Source organism: Dendrobates tinctorius, unplaced genomic scaffold (assembly GCF_039654945.1).
Source record: "Dendrobates tinctorius isolate UK_male_01 unplaced genomic scaffold, ASM3965494v1 ptg000064l, whole genome shotgun sequence".
In the NCBI taxonomy this organism is placed as follows: domain Eukaryota; kingdom Metazoa; phylum Chordata; class Amphibia; order Anura; family Dendrobatidae; genus Dendrobates; species Dendrobates tinctorius.
Window position 1 is genome coordinate 13,782,505 of NW_027361732.1, and position 23,280 is coordinate 13,805,784.

General features: G+C 42.4%; 1 protein-coding gene across 2 annotated transcripts in view; it reads right to left on the reverse strand.

Annotated features, from left to right (window-relative positions):
• Positions 1-23,280, reverse strand: part of AKAP11 (A-kinase anchoring protein 11) — a 101,549-nt gene that overhangs the window by 11,322 nt on the left and 66,947 nt on the right. Inside the window, exons 8-10 of one of the 2 annotated variants that reach the window (XM_073580310.1) lie at positions 14,037-14,192; positions 9,562-9,645; positions 8,209-8,255 (exon numbers count right to left, since the gene is read on the reverse strand). In XM_073580310.1, the coding sequence (XP_073436411.1) occupies positions 8,209-8,255; positions 9,562-9,645; positions 14,037-14,192 (287 nt within the window). The remainder of the gene's footprint in view (positions 1-8,208; positions 8,256-9,561; positions 9,646-14,036; positions 14,193-23,280) is intronic. The other variant, XM_073580311.1, reaches the window with a different exon arrangement.

The following is a 23,280-nucleotide window of genomic DNA, read 5'->3' on the forward strand; positions in this document are numbered from 1 at the left end:
TGCGCCGATCACTGGCAGAACAGTGGAGAACGATAAGAGCGTCTTCAGCACCTGCCGCCGAGGAACAGCGCTTACTGGAGCGCTTCTTCCCCAGTGCCGATGCGTGCCACACGGATGACATCAACGTGTGTTCTCCGTGTGCGGAACGTTTTGCAGCCCGTGCTGGCAGTAAAAAACGGACATGCCAGCGTGTTTTGCCTATGGACACACGGTACGTGGAAACACACTGACATGTGCATAGACCCATTCATTTGAATGGGTCTTCGTGTGTCAGTGTCATCGGTACATGTGAAAACTGTCACCACACGTACCGGAGACACGGATGTGTGAAAGAGGCCATTTGTTATTATTATTATTTTTATTACTTTATCATTGTATCATCATTGTATCATCATTCATGCTGCACATTCTACTCTTATCTTGTGGCACTTTTTTATCCACCCTTGAGTAAATCTTTTTATACACACCGGATGGTCTGCCATCCTTTTCTTGGGAGATTGGTTCAATCACACTTTTTTATATATTTATATCTTTATTTATATTAATGTGATTATTACAGGGGAAGAGTCTTGAGGAGATCATTTGCATATTCCCAGTGCCTTCTGGGATAAGTGAAGAGTCTCCGCGAGCTCAACGATCACTGGGTTTTGGCCGTTGCAGCTGAAAAGAGGAAATCGGAAAACCAGGGGAAGAGTCTTGAGGAGATCATTTGCATATTCCCAGTGCCTTCTGGGATAAGTGAAGAGTCTCCGCGAGCTCAACGATCACTGGGTTTTGGCCGTTGCAGCTGAAAAGAGGAAATCGGAAAACCAGGGGAAGAGTCTTGAGGAGATCATTTGCATATTCCCAGTGCCTTCTGGGATAAGTGAAGAGTCTCCGCGAGCTCAACGATCACTGGGTTTTGGCCGTTGCAGCTGAAAAGAGGAAATCGGAAAACCAGGGGAAGAGTCTTGAGGAGATCATTTGCATATTCCCAGTGCCTTCTGGGATAAGTGAAGAGTCTCCGCGAGCTCAACGATCACTGGGTTTTGGCCGTTGCAGCTGAAAAGAGGAAATCGGAAAACCAGGGGAAGAGTCTTGAGGAGATCATTTGCATATTCCCAGTGCCTTCTGGGATAAGTGAAGAGTCTCCGCGAGCTCAACGATCACTGGGTTTTGGCCGTTGCAGCTGAAAAGAGGAAATCGGAAAACCAGGGGAAGAGTCTTGAGGAGATCATTTGCATATTCCCAGTGCCTTCTGGGATAAGTGAAGAGTCTCCGCGAGCTCAACGATCACTGGGTTTTGGCCGTTGCAGCTGAAAAGAGGAAATCGGAAAAACCGAATTTGGGCTCATCTTTCATCGTTTTTAAGAAATCTCAAGATGGAAGAGGCCAGGAGCCATTTGGTGAGCTGCATTTCTTGCTACATGTTCACAGACTTTCCAGTGGAAAAGCCAAACTTCACATGCCACAAATGCAAGCTTGTGTCCCTGTTGGAGGAAAAGTTGCAAAATCTCGAAGAGAGGTTAGCTACGTTGAAGATCATTAAGGAAGGTGAAGAGTTCTTGGACAGAGCAGAATTATCTCTTCATGTTACAGAAAGAGAAGAAATTCGAAGTGCACCTGAAGAAACAGAGGAATGGAGACATGTGACCCAGAGAAGCAGGAGGATCAGGAGGCAGTCAGCACCCATACTGCTCAGAAACCAGTACCAGGCTCTCACGCAGGAGAACGATGAAGAAATACATAAGGATAAGACTTTGCCAACAAGCAGCAACCTTGTACGCCTTCAGAGTCCTCCTGGATGGAGAAAGAAAAATGTTGTGAAGAAGAAACGGAGAGTGGTGGTCATGGGGGATTCCCTGTTGAGAGGAACAGAGGCCGCTATCTGCAGACCGGATATAACTTCAAGAGAAATGTGTTGTCTTCCAGGTGCAAAAATTAAAGATGTGTCTGACAGGATATCAGGACTCTTCAGACCTACAGATGACTACCCATTCCTGCTACTACATGTGGGGACAAATGACACCGCAAGAAACGACCTGGAAACCATCTGCAGAGACTTTGAAGACTTAGGCAAGAAAGTGAAAGAACTGGGAGCGCAGGTGGTCTTCTCTTCCATCCTCCCAGTGGATGGCCATGGAACAAGGAGGTGGAATAAGATTCTGCAGGTGAACAACTGGCTACGTCGATGGTGCCGTCAGCAGCGATTTGGATTTCTGGATCACGGAGTGAACTACTTATACGATGGACTACTTGCTAGAGATGGGGTGCACCTTACGAAGACTGGTAAGCATGTATTTGGAAGTCGCCTTGCTACACTCATCAGGAGAGCTTTAAACTAGAACAATGTGGGAAGGGAAGCAAAAGACCAGAAAAAGCCATACACCTGACAAATGCTATTGAGAACTCTGCTATTAGAAGTGGAAAGGAAGAACAAAGACGAAAGAATCTAATTAATAAAAATATTGGAGAAAGAGAAACCAATCACAAACTAAAATGTTTCTATACTAATGCACAAAGCATGGGCAACAAACAACGAGAATTGGAACTACTAACACAGGAAAAGAAATATGATGTCATTGGAATCACTGAAACTTGGTGGGACAATACACATGATTGGAATACAAGACTAGAAGGATACAACTTATTTGCAAGAAACAGACTTGATAAACGAGGAGGGGGTGTCACATTGTATGTTAGAAACGCGTATATCTGCACAGAGATTGAAGCTTCAGAGACTGGGAGTTCTGTGGAAACTGTTTGGGTAAGAATACAAGGACAGAACAATGGAAAGGACACCATTGTAGGCATTTACTACAGGCCGCCTGTGCAAGCTGAAGCTATGGATGAACTCTTTATGCATCAAATGGCCAAGTTCTCCAAAAAATATGACATAGTTGTCATGGGAGATTTCAACTATCCAGACATTTGTTGGGAATCTCTCTCAGGCAAAACTAACAGGTCAAGGAAATTCTTATCCTCTCTTGCTGACAACTTTATCTTCCAAAAGGTAAGGGAGAAAACAAGGGGAACTGCTACCTTGGATCTAATCCTTATAAACAGGGAGGAAATGGTTGAGGAGGTAAAAGTGGCTGGGACCCTAGGAGGTAGCGACCATGCTATTTTAGAATTTTGGATAACTAGAGGCGGAAGACCTGTGAAGACTCAGACGTCAAGGTTAGATTTCAGAAAGGCAGATTTTAAGGGATTCAGAAAGAGAATTGGAGGGATCCAATGGCTGGATATCCTTAAAGACAAAAATGTCCAGGAAGGATGGGAAATCTTGAAAAATGAAATTCTCAAAGCACAGTTGTTAACAATTCCGAAAAGAGGGAAGAATAGGAAGCAGTTAAGGAAACCAGGATGGATGAACACAGAACTTAAGCACATGCTAAAAAGGAAGAAAAAAATGTTTATAAAATGGAAAGAGGGAGGCATATCTAAAGAAGAATATAATGCTGTCTGCAGAACCTGCAGGGCACAAATCAGATTAGCTAAAGCTGAAAATGAATTGAGGCTTGCAAGAGATGTCAAAAGCAATAATAAAGGATTTTGGGGATATGTCAAAAGTAAAAGAAAAGTCAAAGATGCTATAGGATTTTTACAGGATGAAAATGATGAAATGGTAAGACAGGATGTTGAGAAGGCTGAACTTTTAAATTCCTATTTTGCATCTGTTTTCTCTCAGAAAGGAAATGTAACATCAACTGTTATTCACTGTCCTATTAAGGGAATAGAAGAATCCAGGATATCTATAAACAGAAAGATAGTGAGGAAACACTTATCTAGCCTAAATGAATTCAAGTCTCCAGGTCCAGATGAATTACACCCCAGAGTACTGAAGGAGATAGCAGAAGAAATTTTTGAACCCCTCTCTATAATCTTTGAAAATTCTTGGAGAACAGGAGAAGTGCCAGAAGACTGGAGAAGAGCAAATGTTGTTCCTATCTTCAAAAAGGGGAAGAAGGTGGACCCAGGTAACTATAGGCCGGTGAGTCTGACTTCTATACCAGGAAAGATCTTTGAACAAATTATTAAACAACATGTATGTCAATACCTGGATAAGAATGAAGTGATTAAACAGAGTCAGCATGGGTTTGTAACTAATAAGTCATGTCAGACTAACTTAATTTCCTTCTATGACGGTATCACTGATTGGGTGGATCAAGGAAATGCTGTAGATATAGTATATCTTGACTTCAGCAAAGCATTTGACAAAGTCTCTCATACAATCCTTATTGAAAAAATGATTAAGTATGGAATGGACAAGGCAACTGTTAGGTGGATTCATAACTGGCTTAGTGATCGGACCCAAAGAGTGGTCGTAAATGGCTGCACATCCAGTTGGAAGAATGTCTCAAGTGGGGTACCACAGGGCTCTGTCCTGGGCCCTGTATTGTTCAACATCTTTATCAACGATTTAGATGAAGGAATTGAGGGTAAACTGATTAAATTTGCTGATGACACAAAGCTAGGAGGGATAGCTAATACTAGAGAAGAGAGAGAGAGGATTCAAAAAGATTTAAATAAACTGGAGAAGTGGGCAGCAACTAACAGAATGGTTTTTAACAGGGAGAAATGCAAAGTACTACATCTGGGCAATAAAAATGGAAAAAACATATATAGAATGGGAGGAATAGGGCTAAGTGACAGCACATGTGAAAAAGACTTGGGTATACTAATAGATCACAGACTGAATATGAGTCAACAGTGTGATGCAGCAGCAAAAAAGGCAAATGCAATTCTAGGATGTATTAACAGAAGCATACAGTCTAGATCACGTGAAGTCATTATTTCCCTCTACTCCTCTTTGGTCAGACCTCATCTGGAATATTGTGTCCAGTTTTGGGCACCACATTTTAAAAAAGACATCAACAAACTGGAGCAAGTTCAGAAAAGAGCGACCAGAATGGTGACCGGTCTGCAAACCCTGTCTTATGAGGAAAGGTTGCAGGATTTGGGAATGTTTAGTTTGCAAAAGAGAAGACTGAGAGGAGACTTAATAGCTGTCTACAAATATCTAAAGGGCTGTCACATTGTAGAAGGATCAACTTTATTCTCATTTGCACAAGGAAAGACTAGAAGCAATGGGATGAAACTGAATGGGAGGAGACACAGATTAGATATTAGAAAAAACTTTTTGACAGTTAGAGTGATCAATGAGTGGAACAGGCTGCCACGAGAAGTGGTGAGTTCTCCTTCAATGGAAGTCTTCAAACAGAGGCTGGACAGACATCTGACTGGGATGATTTAGCGAATCCTGCTTTGAGCAGGGGGTTGGACCAGATGGCCCAGGAGGTCCCTTCCAACTCTACGATTCTATGATTCTATGATCATCAGCAAAAAAATACAAAAGTTATAGCTCGCAGAATAAAGTGATGCAAAAATATTTTTTCTATAAAAGTTTTTATTGTGTAAAAAACACCAAAACATAAAAAAACGATATAAATGAGGTATCGCAGACATTTGAAATCAATCACCATTCCTTCTAAATTGGAATGGTTTGAGGCGGTAGATAATCTTATTCACATGGAAGAGCTCATAGTCTTCTGACTGTTGGCCAAACTTGGACTCATACAAATATACGAGAGCTTGGTTACCCTGGACATCATTCAGAAATTCACCTGAATTTAGCACTTGTCTAACATCGCCATTCTAGTGATTTTGAGCCACTGATATCACACTCAGAAGATGCAAAATTCCCCTCCTTATACTTTCCTACTGTGTTGGCCTTTGTGTTCCCCCAATTCTTCCTTATCGTGTCTCGTCATTTGAATACAACTATTTATTTACCGTATTTTTCGCTTTATAAGACGCTCCGGATTATAAGACGCACCACAAATTTTGAGGAGAAAAATAGGAAAAAACTTTTTTTTAATAAAATGGTGGTGCCTCTTATAATCCAGGTGTCTTATTGCTTACCGGGGTGGTGGCTGCGGTGAAGCGGGGTCCCAGGGTCGCTGCTGGAGGAGGCAGGAGTGGGGTGATACTGCAGGTCGCAAGAAGTGATGAGAGGGTGCTCCGATGTGCAGCACGCTGCCAGGGGGGCTCGTGCTGCGATCAGGGGTCTGTGCTGCTACCATGGGGGCTCATGCTGCTATCAGGGGGGCTCGTGCTGCAGCCCAGGTCTCTGCCGACACTTACCGGGTGTAGGCCGCAGGGGTGTCCGGGCGTCTCCAGGTGCCCAGCCGTGTCTCCACGTGCCCAGCGGTGTCTCCGGTTCCCATCCCGGGGCTCTGCCGACATTTTGCGACAGGCCACAGCCCCGGGGCTCCCTCTCGGTTCCCTCTGTATTGGCTGGCTCCGGCAATATGGCGGCAGCCGCCGGGGACGGCGCAAGCGCTGATGGTGATCTCGGGACTGAAATCTCGAGGGATGCCGGATATTGCCAGAGCCAGCCAATACAGAGGGAACCGAGAGGGAGCCCCGGGGCTCTGGCCTGTCGCAAAATGTCGGCAGAGCCCCGGGATGGGAACCGGAGACACGGCTGGGCACCTGGCGACACCCACAGCGCCGACGGACACCCGGAGACGCCCGGACACCCCTGCGGCCTACACCCGATAAGGTATATCCTCTTTGTAAGACGCACCCCCATTTTCCCCCCAAGTTTGGGGGAAAAAAAGTGCGTCTTACAAAGCGGAAAATATGGTACATAACATGATACAAAGTTTCAATACTATTTGTTGCACTAAACTCTCCCTTTCCAAATAAGTATATGCTGGTTAATATACTTACATTGTTGATTGTACCTGTTGTGCAACCTGAATTTGATTTTGATGTATGTTGAAACATCAATTGTTAATTATAACTTCAATAAAAATATATTGAACCATAAAAAAGTAACAAATAATCAGACAGCATTCTCATGTCATCCACATGCTTGAGAAACCTTCAGGCTATGTGCCCACATAGCGTTTTAAAACGCTCACTAAAAACCGGACTCCTTCCCAGAAATCGCACGTTTTTTCCGCGCGATTTCACCGCGATTATGATCGCGATTTTGCCGCGATTTTCGCGTGCAATATTCAAGCACTTTCCAAGCGATTTGAAGCATCGCTTGGAAAGTGATTGACAGGTTGGTCACACTCGTCAAACATAGTGTTTGACAGGTGTGACCAAGTTTTTACTATTGAGGCCGCCTATGCGGCATCAATAGTAAAAGATAGGATGTTAAAATGCTAAAAAAAAAATAAAAAAATCGGGGTATATTTACCTTCCGGCGTCCCGCGCTGCCATCCCGGGCCACAGCGTTCCCAGTAATGCCTTGCGAGACCTACGTCATTACAGGGCCTTGCCGCAAGGCATTACTGGGAACGCTTAGGCCGGGAATGCAGCGCGGGACACCGGAAGGTAAATATACCCCGATTTTTTTATTCTTTTTTTTACAGGGGTATGGTACCCAGGGCCTGGAGGACAGTCTCCTCTCCTCCACACCGTGGGTACCAACCGCACATGAGACGCTTAACTTCCCGCATGGTGGGCATAGCCACATGCGGGAAGTCAGTGATTCTCATGCATTCCTATGGGTGCGGAATCACGGCAATTCTTTGTGATTCCGCACAAAAGAATGAGCATGCTGCAATTTTTTCCGCGATGCGATTCCGCCGCGGAAAAAAGCGCAGCATTAGCACAGCATGTGCGGAATGCCATAGGAATGCATGGGGGGCGTTCTGTACACGATTTTTAAACGTTTTCGCAGCGTTTTCGCGCCGAAAATCGCGGCAAAAACGCTTAAAAATCGCTACGTGGGCACACAGCCTCATGGTTTGTTTTTGTTTTACATCCAATAAAAACTAACACAAATACAAAACTGATGACTCTCTGATAAAACCCACTGCTGAAACTGACCGATTATCTAGTACGAAAAAAATCATTGCCGTCTGAATTAGGCCTTAAGGTACCGTCACATTTAGCGATGCACCAGCGATCCCGACCACGATATGACCCGGTCAGGATCACTGGTGCATCGCTAAATGTTCGCTAGTGAGCTGCCAAACAGGCAGATCTCACCAGCGATGCAGCAGCGGTCATTACTTACCTGTCAGACGCGGCGATGAATATCGCTGCTGCGTCACAAAATCGGTGACGCTTAAGCGATATGGCTAGCGATCTCGCTTAGTGTGACGGGGCCTTTAAACAGATTGCTGAATACCAGTGTACTCTTAATCTCTACTTCCAAGTTTCACTTAAATATAAAGCCATAGCAGTAAAACCAAATAAAATTACCTTCTGTAGTTATTTTTGGGTCTTCATCTTTATCTTCTGTGCCGTCACTAAGGTTCAACAGGCAAAAAAATATTATTAAAACAGAACAAAAATCTCTTTCACCAAGATACCCATGCAAAACTTTTAGATTAAAAAAACAAAAAAAAAAAAACAAGTTTGTTTAAGTAGTAGAGAAAGAAGAAAGTAAATGTGTCTAGGGAGTACAAGTCTAGGGTAGCATGCACATGTTGTGGCCACAGTGAGGGGTTTTTAAAGCCACCATTGGGACAAAAAACACATTTTGTAACAAAATTTAAATACAAACCCACTGAATAAGAATGCGATCTTAACTGTACTTTTCAATATAGTTATGTTTTATGGGTATACCCTCTTGTCTGGCTAACAAAGTCAACTATTTGCCATTAGCAATCAAGTGCAATCAGCATATAAATGTTGTGCAATAGGAATAAGAACTGTAGATTTAGGTGACAGACCTACAAATTATGAAAGCAGGGTTATAAATTTCAACTAAATATACCACCATCGCGGTGGGCGATTCTGAGGTCCTAGACCAGAGGTCCCCAACCTGTAGCTCGAGATCCAAATATGGCTCGTGGGCCTGTGATGTGTAGCTCACGGCTCTCTGCCAGCTTGGAGCATTAGCACCAGGTGTAGTAGACAGCTATTAAGAATAGCTCTCTAGATGGTGAGTTTTGTGTGTAGCCTTGTACAGAAGAGCAGATCTGAATGGAAGTAAGATAGGAAACCCTGGAGCTTTGCACACTAACCTTGGTGTGATTTCAGTGGAAATATTTTGGCTGTCATTATATCGGTAATAAGGGGTTCTGGGTGTCACTACTGAGCTGGATGTGGCTCGCGCCCGTCTCAGAGCTGAACAGAAAGGTTGGGGACCTCCGGTTTACACTGCCATGTAGGGCGAGACAGATGCCCTTGGTGTCCTCTGATTCACCCAGTAATGTGCATTTGACTTTATTGACCATTCATGGTTCATGTCAGAAATATACATCCTGCCCTGGTCTCTGTCCTATACATTGTGTATATGCACTAGTGGGACTCAAACAACTACAGATTTAATAGCCCCTTCAGACCAGTATCCAAAAGCACAGCACTTTTCTCTAACCTATAATTTTGCCCACCCCTCAATAGAGAAACACACCCTTCATTGCATAGTTGCCTGTATTTATTAACATACATTTAGACAAACTATAAAATCATTGGCTCAGCCACTCACATATAGGAGGGAATCATGCACATTATTAAAGTGAAGATGACACATGCATTATATTCAGCAGAGTATTTCATGCATATTCCAGAAGTCGCCTATTGGCATGCACAGCTTCTAACTAAACTAACCTGTCTGATGGTGGGAAGGATAAACTCTCTTCACACATGTCTCCCTCCAAACCCAAACTGCTCCAGCTACTGCTGTTACCATTACTACCAGAAGAAGACAATATTCACTGCATCACGTTTTCAGGTGTAAAACATACAAAATGCATGGCATCACAAAGGAAAGGTCTTAGCGAAGAGGCAACATAATGTGGAGTTAACCATTTGGATTTTATTGTGATATTTGTTCTATAAAACAAACATAAGAATGCCATAAAGCCGCTGTAGGGGAACAACCTAAAAACACAAGTGTAGGCGAAAAAATGTTGCTTAAAATGCACACATTTTTCACTTGCATTTTTTGCAGCATAGTATATTAGATTTTTAAAATCTCATTCACATTCCTGCGTCAGAATAATCTACAGTAAAAACGCTGTGTGTGAACATAGCCTTAGGGTATTGTGCTCACGATCAAGAAAAGTAGAGTACAGCTTATTTTCGCTGCGTCCAAAACGCTGCGCTCTACATTACAAGCACCGTGGATGGGATTTATATAAATCCCATATTGGTATCTAAGAAATTAGTCAGAACATATCTAGATTTTATGTTTTAGTCATCTTTCAGAGACAAATTGAGCTTAGCACAACAGACATGAAATGAAAATCTGAGCTAGAAAACTTAAAAGGGGTTTTCCCACAAACAAAAGCTCATTGTAATCAATAGATCTTGAGATAATAATAATTCTTCTGTAGCTCATATAGTTCATCGTATTTCATTTTTTTCAAAAATTGTACGGATTTCAGACCACCGAATGGTGTTTTTCAAGTGAGACAATTGTTAAAAGGCTTGAAGAAAGAGGTCTTCCCAGTAGACAAACGGCGACCCATTTCCATAGAATTGTTACATAGGTTATTGTCAGTCTTGAATATGGTGTGCTCGTGTAATTTTGAAGTCCTCTTGTTTAAAGTGATATTTTCCCCATTTCATTTTTTGCAGTGCTAAGGATCAGTGAAGTAGTGTCTGTTAACAAGTTTTCGCCTTCAGGAATTTTTAAAGAGGATATTGTATAGAGCAAGGCAGTTTTAGGATGCGTATCCGCAAATTGAAGACTGACCAGTTGGGAAAGGGTTTCATGGTTGCGCCTATCGGCGATTAATAAGGTTTGCCCATTCCTCTGCTTGCTGGATTATCTTGCTGTTAGACCATCGTTTACAGGTCCCTTTTTCATTCATTTAGATGGTTCCTTTGTCACCCAGTTCCAATTCAAATTTACTTTTAAGAAATCCCTACAGGTTTTGAACTTGGAGCATTGTAACTATTCTTTCCATTCTTTTAGAATAGGAGCAGTACCGGAAGTTATGAGATTGAGTTTGAGTGAGGAATCGGTGAAGGAGCTTGGCAGATGGAATTCTGACAGATTTAACATTTGCGCTAGACCACGGTTGATTCTAACCTGATCTTTTTTGTAGATCCGGAAAAAAGATGCATTTGGATTGTGGGCCACATCTTTATACAATGGGGGGAAAAAAGAGCTTCGGTACGGAAGTATGGTGGTAATTTAGGTTTTGACCCCAAGGCTGTTCTGTTATGCTGTATAGAGTACTCGGAGCCACGAGGTTTCTAATATTGGGTGGTCTCCTAAAAGTAACACCTGGGGTTTTTGGTAAAATGGTTTTTAAGATGGGGTCATTTAAAAGAATGTGCCAATTATCCTCCCAATCCGAGTAGATTGAGAAGACAAAAAATCTCTAGGATAACCAAAAAGAAAACTACAGCACTACCAGGAATTTATAGATGTGGGAAAAAGAAATGTTTGTGTTGTAGGGGCATTGGTCATAAAAAAACCCCTCTTTAACTCAACATCAACGGGTGACATTTTTACAGTTAAAGCCAATCTCACTTGTGAATCAAGTTTTATTATATATTTAATACAATGTATTTGTGGAAAACAATATGTGGGACGAACTACTCTGTTTTCGAAAAAGGATGAACTCCCACAGGCACAATGTGAGGATTGGCTAGATGAAACATGGACTATCTAGACATTGTGCCCTACATCATAAAAATGACTTTTCTCTCATAACATTTTTTCCCATTGACCATATACCGGAAAATGCTCCGAATAGATTGCTACAACTTAGTAGAAAAGAAATATATTGGATTTATCGACTTGATACTATTAATCCAAAAGGTTTAAATGAAATATGCGATATTTTTATATAAGTCTTATTTTGAGGAATGCTTTTTATTTTTTTATATTAATTTTAAATATATTTTTATTTAATACTTTGGTTTTATATTCTTTATCTGCATATTTGCACACTGGGAATTGTGGCAATATGCGCTTAGTTCTTTCATAGATCTACTATGAGAATGGCAACATATACAAAAAAATCGGTCTTTTTTTCTGAAGAAGGCTCCCTGCCTTCATTCCTCTCCATTCTTATTTAGTAGCCGCTCTGCCCGTTTTTTTATAGGGACAGAGCGATATACACACATGAACCCATTAGATATGGGTTCAGTGTGGTGCATACTTCTAACTTTCCAATTAGATTGTGTTGATGTAGGAGACTAGCTTGCCTTTTTTGGCGACTATTGTTCTCCACACTTATGTAGGGAATATACAGTGGTTACTGTCACCATGATAGCCCATCTTTTTGACTGAAAGGAGGGTCTAATTATTCTCTCCCTAAATATATTATAAAGTATGGCCGCTTTTATATAAAGAGGAAAGAAATTATCACTATTATTGGTGAAAGGATACTTTTTGCACTCTTTATTTATACTAGTTATATCAAATCAGTAATTACTCTTTATTACTTTTCACCACTGGTAACTGATCATTTATGATGGCTCAGTGGTGAAATCGTCAGACATTTGTCTTAAACTCACCACGATGAAATTGGTTCTTATCTTCTTTTGTTTCCTTTTTTTGGGGTTTTAGATATTTCTTATATTTTTTTTATTTAATTATAGAAGTCTATGTTATCATATTGATTGTCTGAATGGGATACACAATACTATCACTATCTGGAATATATGTTTTTTGATATATATGTTATTTTGCCTGTTTTTGTTTTTCTTCTTAAATATCTTTATGTGCAACATGTGTGGGTTGACGCCCTTTTCTTATGACAGGGGGCCATGTCCACACAGCATATAAAGCTATCACTTGTATAGACCGATTGCAACTCTGTACCATAACCTGAAGAAGAGGTGCGGTTTGTCTCCTCGAAACGCGTAGTTTTTGTAGTACATTTAATAAAGAACTTGAAATATTTTTATGGATTTCTGAAGAATTCGTGTCACTGTAGCAGCACGGTTGCTCAGAAGTGCTTTTCTTGATCCTCAACTTGTGATCCCATCCCAATCCTGGTATGTAAGGCCCCATCCTTACCCTGGTATGATTGGCCCCCCCCAACCCCAGTCCTGGTGTCATTTGTGGGGGGTTTCCACTGTTTAGGCACATCAGGGGCTCTTCAAACGTGACATGGCGTCCGCTAATTATTCCAGCATATTTTACGTTCAAAAAGTCAAATGGAGCTCCTTCACTTCCGAGCCCTGCCGTGTGCCCAGCTCCTTCACTTCCGAGCCCTGCCGTGTGCCCAAACAGTAGATTTCCCCCACATATGGGGTAACAGCATTCTCAGGAGAAATTGCACAACAAAATGGTCAATTTTCTCCCGTTATCCCTACGAAAGTTAAAAAATTAGGTCTAAAGGAAAATTTTTGTAAAAGAAAAGTAAATGTTTATTTTTTCCTTCCACATTCCAAAAATTCCTGTGAAGCACCTGAAGGGTTAATAAACTTCTTGAATGTGGCTTTGAGTACCTTGAGGGGTGCAGTTTTCAGAATGGTGTCACTTTTGGGTTTCTATCATATAGACCCCTCAAACTGACTTCAAATGTAAAGTGGTCCCTAAAAATAAATGGTTTTGCAAATTTTGTTGTAAAACATGAGAAAATTGATTGTCAACAAAAAAATGTTTCCAAAATTGTGCTGATGTAAAGTAGACATGTGGGAAATGTTATTTATTAACTGTTTAGTGCGATATGACTCCCTGATTTAAGGGCATAAAAATTTCGCCAAAAATTCTGTTTTTTTCACAAATAAACACAAGTCATACCGAAGAAATGTTACCACTATCATGAAGTACAATAGGTCATGATAAAATCTCCAAATCACCGGAATCCGTTGAAGCACTCCAGAGTTATAACCTCATAAAGTGACAGTGGTCAGAATTGTAAAAACTGGCCTGGTCATTAACGTGCAAACCACCCTCGGGGGTAAAGGGGTTAAACACATCCAGTTGTGGGAATCATTATTATTCCAAGATCTATTGATTATAATGGACTTTTGTTTGTGGGAAAGCTCTTTTAATGGTATTCTGCCCATGACTAGGAAAACTAGAAGTTGTAGCCTTTCCCTCTATATTAATTGTAAAGTGCTGCGGACTATGTTGGTGCTATTTAAATAAATTATTATATAATGTCATTTACCTGTCACTCAGATGAAGAAAACTGCTGCATTCATCCTGGTGTTCATCTTCAAAGCTCAAATTTGACCAGCTGCCTGTGCTGTCATCACCCATGCTGACACTGGTGTGTTGACTGGTCACCGAGTCTACTGACTGGAAGCCATCTTTGCCAATAGAGCTAAAAGCAGAATATAAAAAGAGCAAAAACATCTTTAAAATGTAAATCATGCCCAAATAATCAGTTAAAAAGGCAAAAGGTAAACTATGAGCCACCCAGGGTTAAGAAAGTTATACCAGCAACAGTAACAAAATACAAAGCAGGATGGTGGGGTAGTACATTCACTATTTGGAATAGTTCTAAAAGGAGTCTGTTAGCACGAAATATCTGTTCAAACCAAGCAGAGGCGCTCGGAGCACCCTGGCCATGGCCAAACGGTCCAGTCAACCTTCCCTCATAGGGATATTTCATCTGCAACTGCTCCCCCCTCTTCCTTGGATGACAGCTCTGGCTTTATAAAAGCCACAGGACAGAGACAAAAAGAAAATGAATTGATGGGAAGGTGCATTGAACGGTTTGTCTGCACCGAGAGACTGTGCATGGTTTGATAGATCATTTTGTGCTCACTTTAATAAAAAACAACTAGAGTTGGTGTGTGTCGATGTTTGTGTCCCAATACATCAGCCACAACAATGGACAGTGGTTGATGTCGATTGAATAGGAGTGGGAAAACTGCCCCTTACCTGACGGCATCAACAGCTCTTCTTCAGCCGATCGTGGTGAGACATCACGTGTCACACCACGATGACATTGCAACAGGCTAGCTAATCAAAGGATGCAGTCAGGTAAGATGCAATTCAGCTTCCAAACCACAGTTGTGGCCAATGGACTGGGACGTACGATTCCACTGGCCCTAACTCTAGAAATGACAACCAACATTTGGAATTGTTGCTGATATTAATAGGGGTTGTGGAGGGAAGAAATATGTCCAAGGGGCTCAAAAAGGTATTAAAGTAACAAAACTCATAACTCACTGATCCACTAGTCTCTTCTTGTTGCTCCTGTCTTGGCATTTGAAATGCCCTAAAGGCCAATCACTGGCCACAGCAGAGACCTGTGCCGTGCCTTCTGGTTGACAAGTATTTTCTACATCAAGAGTCAGGACGAAGAAACTGGCTTGAGGATCTGCATAATCTCAGAGCAAGCATGACAGTGGATTGCTGAGGAGAGTGTCACTTCTTTTGGTTTTTTCCCTGCTGCAATGACTTCTTTAATGCAGCAGAGAAGTAGGGGCATCAATTTTTTCAAAGTCTATTTCTCTGAGTCAATTCTCAGTCTTATGGTGGAGCAAACAAACTGGTACACCATGCAATTTTTTGCCAAAAACCCTATTTCATCATTTTCTACTTGGAGTCCCGTAGAAATGATGAAATATTGGGGACTGGGCCTTCACATGGGGATTGTGGAGAAACCAGAAATTCACCAATACTGGAGTACTGATATTTTATATAAAACTAAAATATTTGGCATGGATATGTTTCGCAAACGTTTTGAGGCGATTCATAAGTTTCTCCATTTTAGGGACAATACTGACAGCCTTCCCCGCGATAACCCAAATTTTGATAGACTGTTCAAAATTTGGCCGGTCATCGAACACTTCACCAACAAGTCTGCTGAAGTGTACATTCTCCAAAAGTAAATTTGTGTGGATGAATCCCTCATCCACTTCAAAGGGAGGCTTAATTTCCGTCAGTACCTGCCAAACAAGAGGGCAAGGTACGGGATAAAACTCTATAAGCTGCGTGAGAGTACCTCAGGGTACACTCTTAGATTTAGAGTTTACCAAGGAAAGGGCAGCAGGATCCAGCCCCCATAATGTCCACCTGCTCTGGGGTGAGTGGGAAAATAGTGTGGGATTTGGTCCAACCACTGCTTGATAAAGGTTACCATCTGTACGTTGATGCTTGTATAAAAGTTATCCCATATTTTCAATCCCTCTCTGCCAGAGTTACCGCAGCTTGCGGCACCATGCGCAAAAACCAGAGGGGTCTCCCTTTGTCGCTAATTGAGCAGACTCCCCCAAAGAGTGAGAGCCGAGCCCAAAGTAGCAGCAATATGATTGTGCTCAAGTTTAAAGACAAAAGAGACATCTTTTTCTTGACAACAATCCATGGTCCCAGCACCACGGCCACCACCGTTCGAGGTACCCCAGCAGAGGTCAACAAGCAGGACTGTGCCTTGGGGTACAAACAAACACATGGGGGAGTTGATCTTTCTGATCAAGTCCTCCAGCCCTATAGTGCCATGCGGAAGGCGAAGGTGTGGTATAAAAAACTGGCTGTGCACATGGTACAAATGGCACTGTATAACGTATATGTGCTATCACGATGTGCAGGCGAGACCAACAACACCTTCCTTCAATTCCAGGAGGCGGTGATAAAGGCCCTGATGTTTGGAGACGAGGAAGCAGTGGGCCCCAGCACCCCTGGAACTCAAGTTTCCCGTATTGTACCAGGGCAACATATTCCCCATGAGGGGAGAGCAAAAAAAAAAGGTGCCGGGTATGCTATAAAAGGGTGACAAGAAGGGAAAACTTGTTTCCAATGTGAAACGTGTCCTGATAAACCTGGACTGTATTTGAATGAATGCTTCAGAATTCATCACAAGTCCGTGGACTAAACACATCCTGACATTCCCCTAAAGAACTCACCCACACCAGCCTGATATACACAACATCACACACACCAACCTGACGTACACTACACCACACGAACCTGACATACTATGTTACATACCAACCAGACATAATGTAACATAGTTATTAAGGTTGAAGGGAGACTTTAAGTCCATCTAGTTCAACCCATATCCTATCCTAACTTGCCCTAACATGTTGATCCAGAGGAAGGCAAAAAAATCCCATGTGGCAACAGTAAGCTTCACATTGGGGAAAAAAAAAATTCCTTCCCGACTCCACATACGGCAATCAGACTAGCTCCCTTGATCAACGCAATATTAAGGAGACTAGTGTATATACCCTGTAATATTATACTTTTCAAGAAAGGCATCCAGTCCCTTCTTAAATTTTAGTAGTGAATCACTCATTACAACATCATATGGCAGAGAGTTCCATAGTCTCACTGCTCTTACAGTAAAGAATCCGCGTCTGTGAGTATGCTTAAACCTTCTTTCCTCCAGACGTAGAGGATGCCCCCTTGTCCCCGTCACAGGTCTAAGAGTAAAAAGATCATTAGAAAGGTCTTTGTATTGTCCCCACATATATTTATACATTGTAATAAGATCACCCCTAAGCCTTCGATTCTCCAAACTAAATAACCCCAAGTGTAATAACCTGTCTTGGTATTGCAGACCCCCTAGTTCCCTAATAACCTTGGTCGCTCTTCTCTGCACCCGCTCCAGTTCAGCTATGTCTTTCTTATACAGCGGAGACCAGAACTGTACACAGTATTCTAAGTGTGGTCGCACTAGTGACTTATATAAAGGTAAAATTATGTTCTCCTCATGAGCATCTATGCCTCTTTTAATGCATCCCATTATTTTATTTGCCTTTGCAGCAGCTGCTTGACTCTGGCCACTAAATGTGAGTTTGTCGTCCATCCATACACCCAGGTCTTTTTCAGTGACTGTTTTGCCCAGTGTTTTACAATTAAGCACATAATTATACAACTTGTTCGTTCTACCCAAGTGCATGACCTTACATTTTTCCCAATTAAAGCTCATTTGCCATTTATCAGCCCAAGCTTCTAGTTTACATAAATCCTCCTGTAATATAAAATTGTCCTCCTCTGTATTAATTACCCTGCAGAGTTTAGTGTCATCTGCAAATATTGAAATTCTACCCTCTATGCCCCCTACAAGGTCATTAATAAATATGTTAAAAAGAAGCGGGCCCAAAACTGACCCCTGTGGTACCCCACTGCTAACCGTGACCCAGTCCGAGTGTGCTCCATTAATAACCACCCTTTGTTTCCTATCCCTGAGCCAGCTCTTAACCCACCTACACATATTTTCCCCTATCCCCATTGTTCTCATTTTATGTATCAACCTTTTGTGTGGCACCGTATCAAAAGCTTTTGAAAAGTCCATGTACACCACGTCCACTGCATTCCCTTGGTCCAGTCCGGAACTTACCTCTTCATAAAAGCTTATCAGATTAGCCTGACAGGAACGGTCTCTTGTAAACCCATGTTGATATTGGGTCATAAGGTTATTCTTCTCCAGATACTCCAGTATAGTATCTCTTAGAAAACCCTCCAGGATTTTACCCACAGTTGAGGTTAAACTTACTGGCCTATAATTTCCAAGTTCAGTTTTTGTCCCCTTTTTGAATATTGGCACCACATTTGCTATACGCCAGTCTTGTGGTACAGACCCTGTTATTATGGAATCTTTAAAGATTAAAAATAGTGGTCTATCTATGACTGTGCTTAATTCCTGCAGTACTCGGGGGTGTATCCCATCCGGGCCCGGGGATTTGTCAATTTTAGTGATTTGTAGACGCCGCCGTACTTCCTGCTGGGTTAAGCAGGTGACATTTAATGGAGAATTTTTATCCCTGATCATGTTATCCGTCATGGGATTTTCTTGTGTAAATACTGTTGAAAAAAAGTCATTTAGCATATTGGCTTTTTCCTCATCCTCATCCACCATTTCACCCAGACTATTTTTAAGGGGACCAACACTATCATTTTTTAGCTTCTTACTATTTATGTAGTTAAAGAATATTTTGGGATTATTTTTACTTTCTCTGGCAATGAGTCTCTCTGTCTCAATCTTTGCTGTCTTGATTTGCTTTTTACAGAATTTATTTAATCTTCTGTATTTATTTAATGCCTCATCACTACCTACTTGCTTTAATTCTCTAAATGCTTTATTTTTATCTCTTATTGCGCCCCGTACAGCTCTATTTAGCCATAGTGGTTTCCTCCTATTTCTCGCATGTTTATTCCCATACGGTATATATTGTGCACAGGTCCTATTCAGGATGCTAATAAACGTCTCCCATTTTCTTTGTGTATTTTTATGTCTCAGGATATCGTCCCAGTTAATTGCACCAAGATCATCTCTCATCCGTTGGAAATTTGCCTTCCTGAAGTTTAGTGTCCTTGTAACCCCTCTACTACACATCTTATTAAAGGATACATGAAAACTTATTAATTTGTGATCACTATTACCCAAGTGACCCTCAACCCTTACATTTGATATGCGGTCTGGCCTGTTGGTTAATATTAGGTCTAGCAGTGCCCCCCCTCTTGTTGGGTCCTGAACCAGTTGTGAAAGGTAATTGTCTCTCATCGTTGTCAGAAACCTATTACCCTTGCTGGAACTGCAGGTTTCGGTTCCCCAATGTATTTCAGGGTAGTTGAAGTCCCCCATAGTAATGACTTCTCCTTGAGTCGCTGCTTCATCTGTTTGCTTTATGAGGATATTCTCTGTAGCTTCCATTATTTTTGGAGATTTATAACAAACCCCTATCAGTAATTTATTATTTTTCCCCCCTCCCCTTATCTCTACCCACAGGGACTCTACATTTTCATTAGATTCATATATATTATCACGAAGGATGGGTTTTAAGGATGATTTTACATATAAACACACGCCTCCCCCTCGCTTATTTGTACGGTCATTTCTGAACAGACTATAGCCCTGAAATTAACAGCCCAGTCATGGCTCTCATCCAGCCATGTCTCAGATATCCCCACCATGTCATAATTATGTTCCAACAACATTAACTCCAATTCCTCCATTTTGTTGGCGAGACTTCTGGCATTAGTATACATGCACTTTATGTATCTCTCTGTACCTCTATTCTTTCTTAAATTATTAACTGTTCTAACCCCACCCCCCATGTCATTATTTGTGCCCAGGTCTCTATCTGCACTGTCTTCCCCTCCTATAAAAGGAATACCCTCCCCCCCCATCCCTAGTTTAAAAACTCCTCCAAACTTCTAGCCATTTTCTCCCCCAGCACAGCTGCACCCTCCCCATTGAGGTGCAGCCCGTCCCTAGCGTAGAACCTGTAGCCAACTGAGAAGTCGGCCCAGTTCTGCAGGAACCCAAACCCCTCCTTCCTACACCAATTCCTGAGCCACTTATTAACCTCCCTAATCTCCCGTTGCCTCTCTGGCGTGGCACGTGGTACAGGAAGTATTTCCGAAAATACCACCTTGGAGGTCCTTGCTTTAAGCTTACAGCCTAATTCCCTGAAATCATCTTTAAGGACCTTCCACCTACCTCTAACTTTGTCATTTGTGCCAATGTGCACCATGACCGCTGGATCCTCTCCAGCCCCTCCCAGTAATCTGTCAACCCGATCAGCGATGTGTCGGACTCGAGCGCCAGGTAGGCAGCACACCGTTCGACGATCCCTGTCTTTGTGACAGATTGCCCTATCTGTTCCCCTAATAATTGAGTCTCCCACTACCAGAACCTGTCTGGCCTGCCCTGCTCTCCTATTTCCCCCCTTACTGGAGCAGACACTCCTCCGGCTTTCAGAGGACATGCCTTGCTGCAGTAGTGCTACTCCTGCACTAACACTCCCCTCATCTGCCAACTTAGCAAACTTATTGGGGTGTGCCAGATCAGGACTAGCCTCCCTGGTGCTCTTCCCTCTACCCCGCCTTCTAACTGTCACCCAGCTAGCTGCTTCATTGTCCTGCAGCTCCAACCTAGCATCCCCCCCCTCATCTATCCCATTGAGCGTCTGCTCAGTGAGCAGAAGACTCCTTTCCATATTGTCTATGGATCTCAGTGTTGCCAGCTGCACATTTAGATCCAGTATCTGGGCTTCCAAATGCACAACGTGCTCACATCTTGCACAGCAGTATGCACCCTCGACCGGCTGTTCAAGGATTTCATACATGCGGCAAGACGTGCACTGGATGGCATTGGCAATAGTGGAGCACATCCTAATGGGGATTGCACCAGACAATAAGATAAGCAAAAATGAATTTAAAAAAAAAAAAAGTATTAATATAACAGCAATTCAGTAAGACCTCCCTTGGAAACTCCCTGAATCTAAAGTCACTGAATTTCAAGTCACACACTTACCACAGTTCGCACTTACGCTCAGGTCACACTCAGCTCGTTCACACTCGCTCAGGAAGAAGATTTAAAAGAGTTTTTATTTTTTTCCCCTTTTACCAGCACACTACCTTGCTGCTCAATGCACTTCCAAAAGGAGTTGAGCCCCAACCAGCTGCCCCTTATAAACCCTTAATTACTGTATGAACTCCCACCCTTAATTAACCCCTTGTGAATATAGTTACACCTCAAGATTTAAATGCAATATAGTTTACCCTTAAAAACACAGATAGTAAAATAAGAGATTAACCCTGAATGTGGTGTGGTATAGTGTAAATCAGGTTGTTGTACTACACCACACACAACAACCTGACATACAAAACACCACACACCATCCTGGACATACACTACACACACCAACCTGACGTAGTGTGTCAGGTTGGTGTGTGTGGCGTAGTGTACACACTACACCACACACACCAACCTAACGTAGTGTGTCAGGTTGGTGTGTGTGTCGCGTAGTGTACGTCAAGTTGGTGTGTGTGTGTGAATGGTGAATACTACACCACACACACACCAACCTGACATACAAAACACCACACACCAACCTGACGTACACTACGCCACACACACTAACCTGACAGTATGTCAGGTTGGTGTGTGTGGTCTAGTGTATGTCAGGTTGGTGTTTGGTGTGGTGTAGTGTACGTCTGGTTGGTGTGTGTGTGTATACTACACCACACCACACACCAACCTGACGTAGTGTATCAGGTTGGTGTGTGTGGCGCAGTGTACGTCAGGTGGTTGTGTGTGTGTGTGTGTACACTACACCACATCACACACCAACCTGACATACACCAACCTGGCGCAGTATGTCAGGTTGGGGTGTGTGGCATAGTGTACGTCGGTGTGTGGTGTGGTATAGTGTACGTCAGGTTGTTGTGTGTGTATGGTGTATACTACACCACACACACACCAACCTGACGTACACTACACTACACCACACACCAACCTGACGCAGTGTGTCAGGTTGGTGTGTGTGGCGTAGGGTACGTGATGTTGTGTACGTCAGGTTGGTGTGTAGTGTGGTATAGTGTACGTCAGGTTGGTGTGTGTGGTGTATAATACACCACACACACCAACCTGACGTACACTACACCACACCCCAACTTGACATACTATACGGTGTTCCAAATTATTATGCAAATTGGATTTATGTGTCATAAAGGTGTAATTTTTTGTTTTTCAAATAAACTCATAGATGGTATTGTGTATCAGGGCTCTTTGGATCACTGAAATCAATCTCAAATGCCTGTGATAATTAGTTTACCAGGTGAGCCCAATTAAAGGAAAACTACTTAAGAATGATGTTCCACATTATTAAGCAGGGCACAGGTTTCAAGGAATTTAGGAAAGAAAAAGGATCTCTCTGCTGCTGAAAAGCATCAAATAGTGCAATGCCTTGGTCAAGAGATGAAAACATTAGATATTTCCCAAAAATTTAAACGTGATCATCGTACTGTTAAGAGATTTGTGGTTGATTCTGAGAACAGACATGTTTGTGCTGATAAAGGCAGAATGAGGAAGGTTTCTGCCAGGCAAGTTCATCGGATTAAGAGAGCAGCTGCTAAAAGCCATTACAAACCAGCAAACAGATATTTAAAGCTGCTGGTGCCTCTGGAGTCCCTCGAACCTCAAGGTGTAGGATCCTTCAAAGGCTTGCTGTGGTGCATAAACCTACTATTCAGCCACCCCTAAACAGTGTTCACAAGCAGAACTGGTAGCAGTGGGCCCAGACATACCTGAAGACTAATTTTCATACAGTCTTGTTTACTGATGAGTGTCGAGCAACCCTGGATGGTCCAGATGGATGGAGTAGTGAATGGTTGGTGGATGGCCACTATGTCCCAACAAGGCTGCGACATCAGCAAGGAGGTGGAAGAGTCATGTTTTGGGCTGGAATCATGGGGAAATAGCTGGTAGGGCTCTTTAAGGTTCCTGAAGGTGTGAAAATGACCTCTGCAAAGTATATCGAGTTTCTGACTGACAGCTGTCTTCCATGGTATAAGAAGCAGAAATGTGCCTTCAGGAGCAAAATCATTTTCATGCATGACAATGCACCATCTCATGCTGCAAAGAATACCTCTGAGTCATTGACTGCTATAGGCATAAAAGGAGATAAACTCATGGTGTGGCCACCATCTTCCCTTGACCTCAAACCTATAGA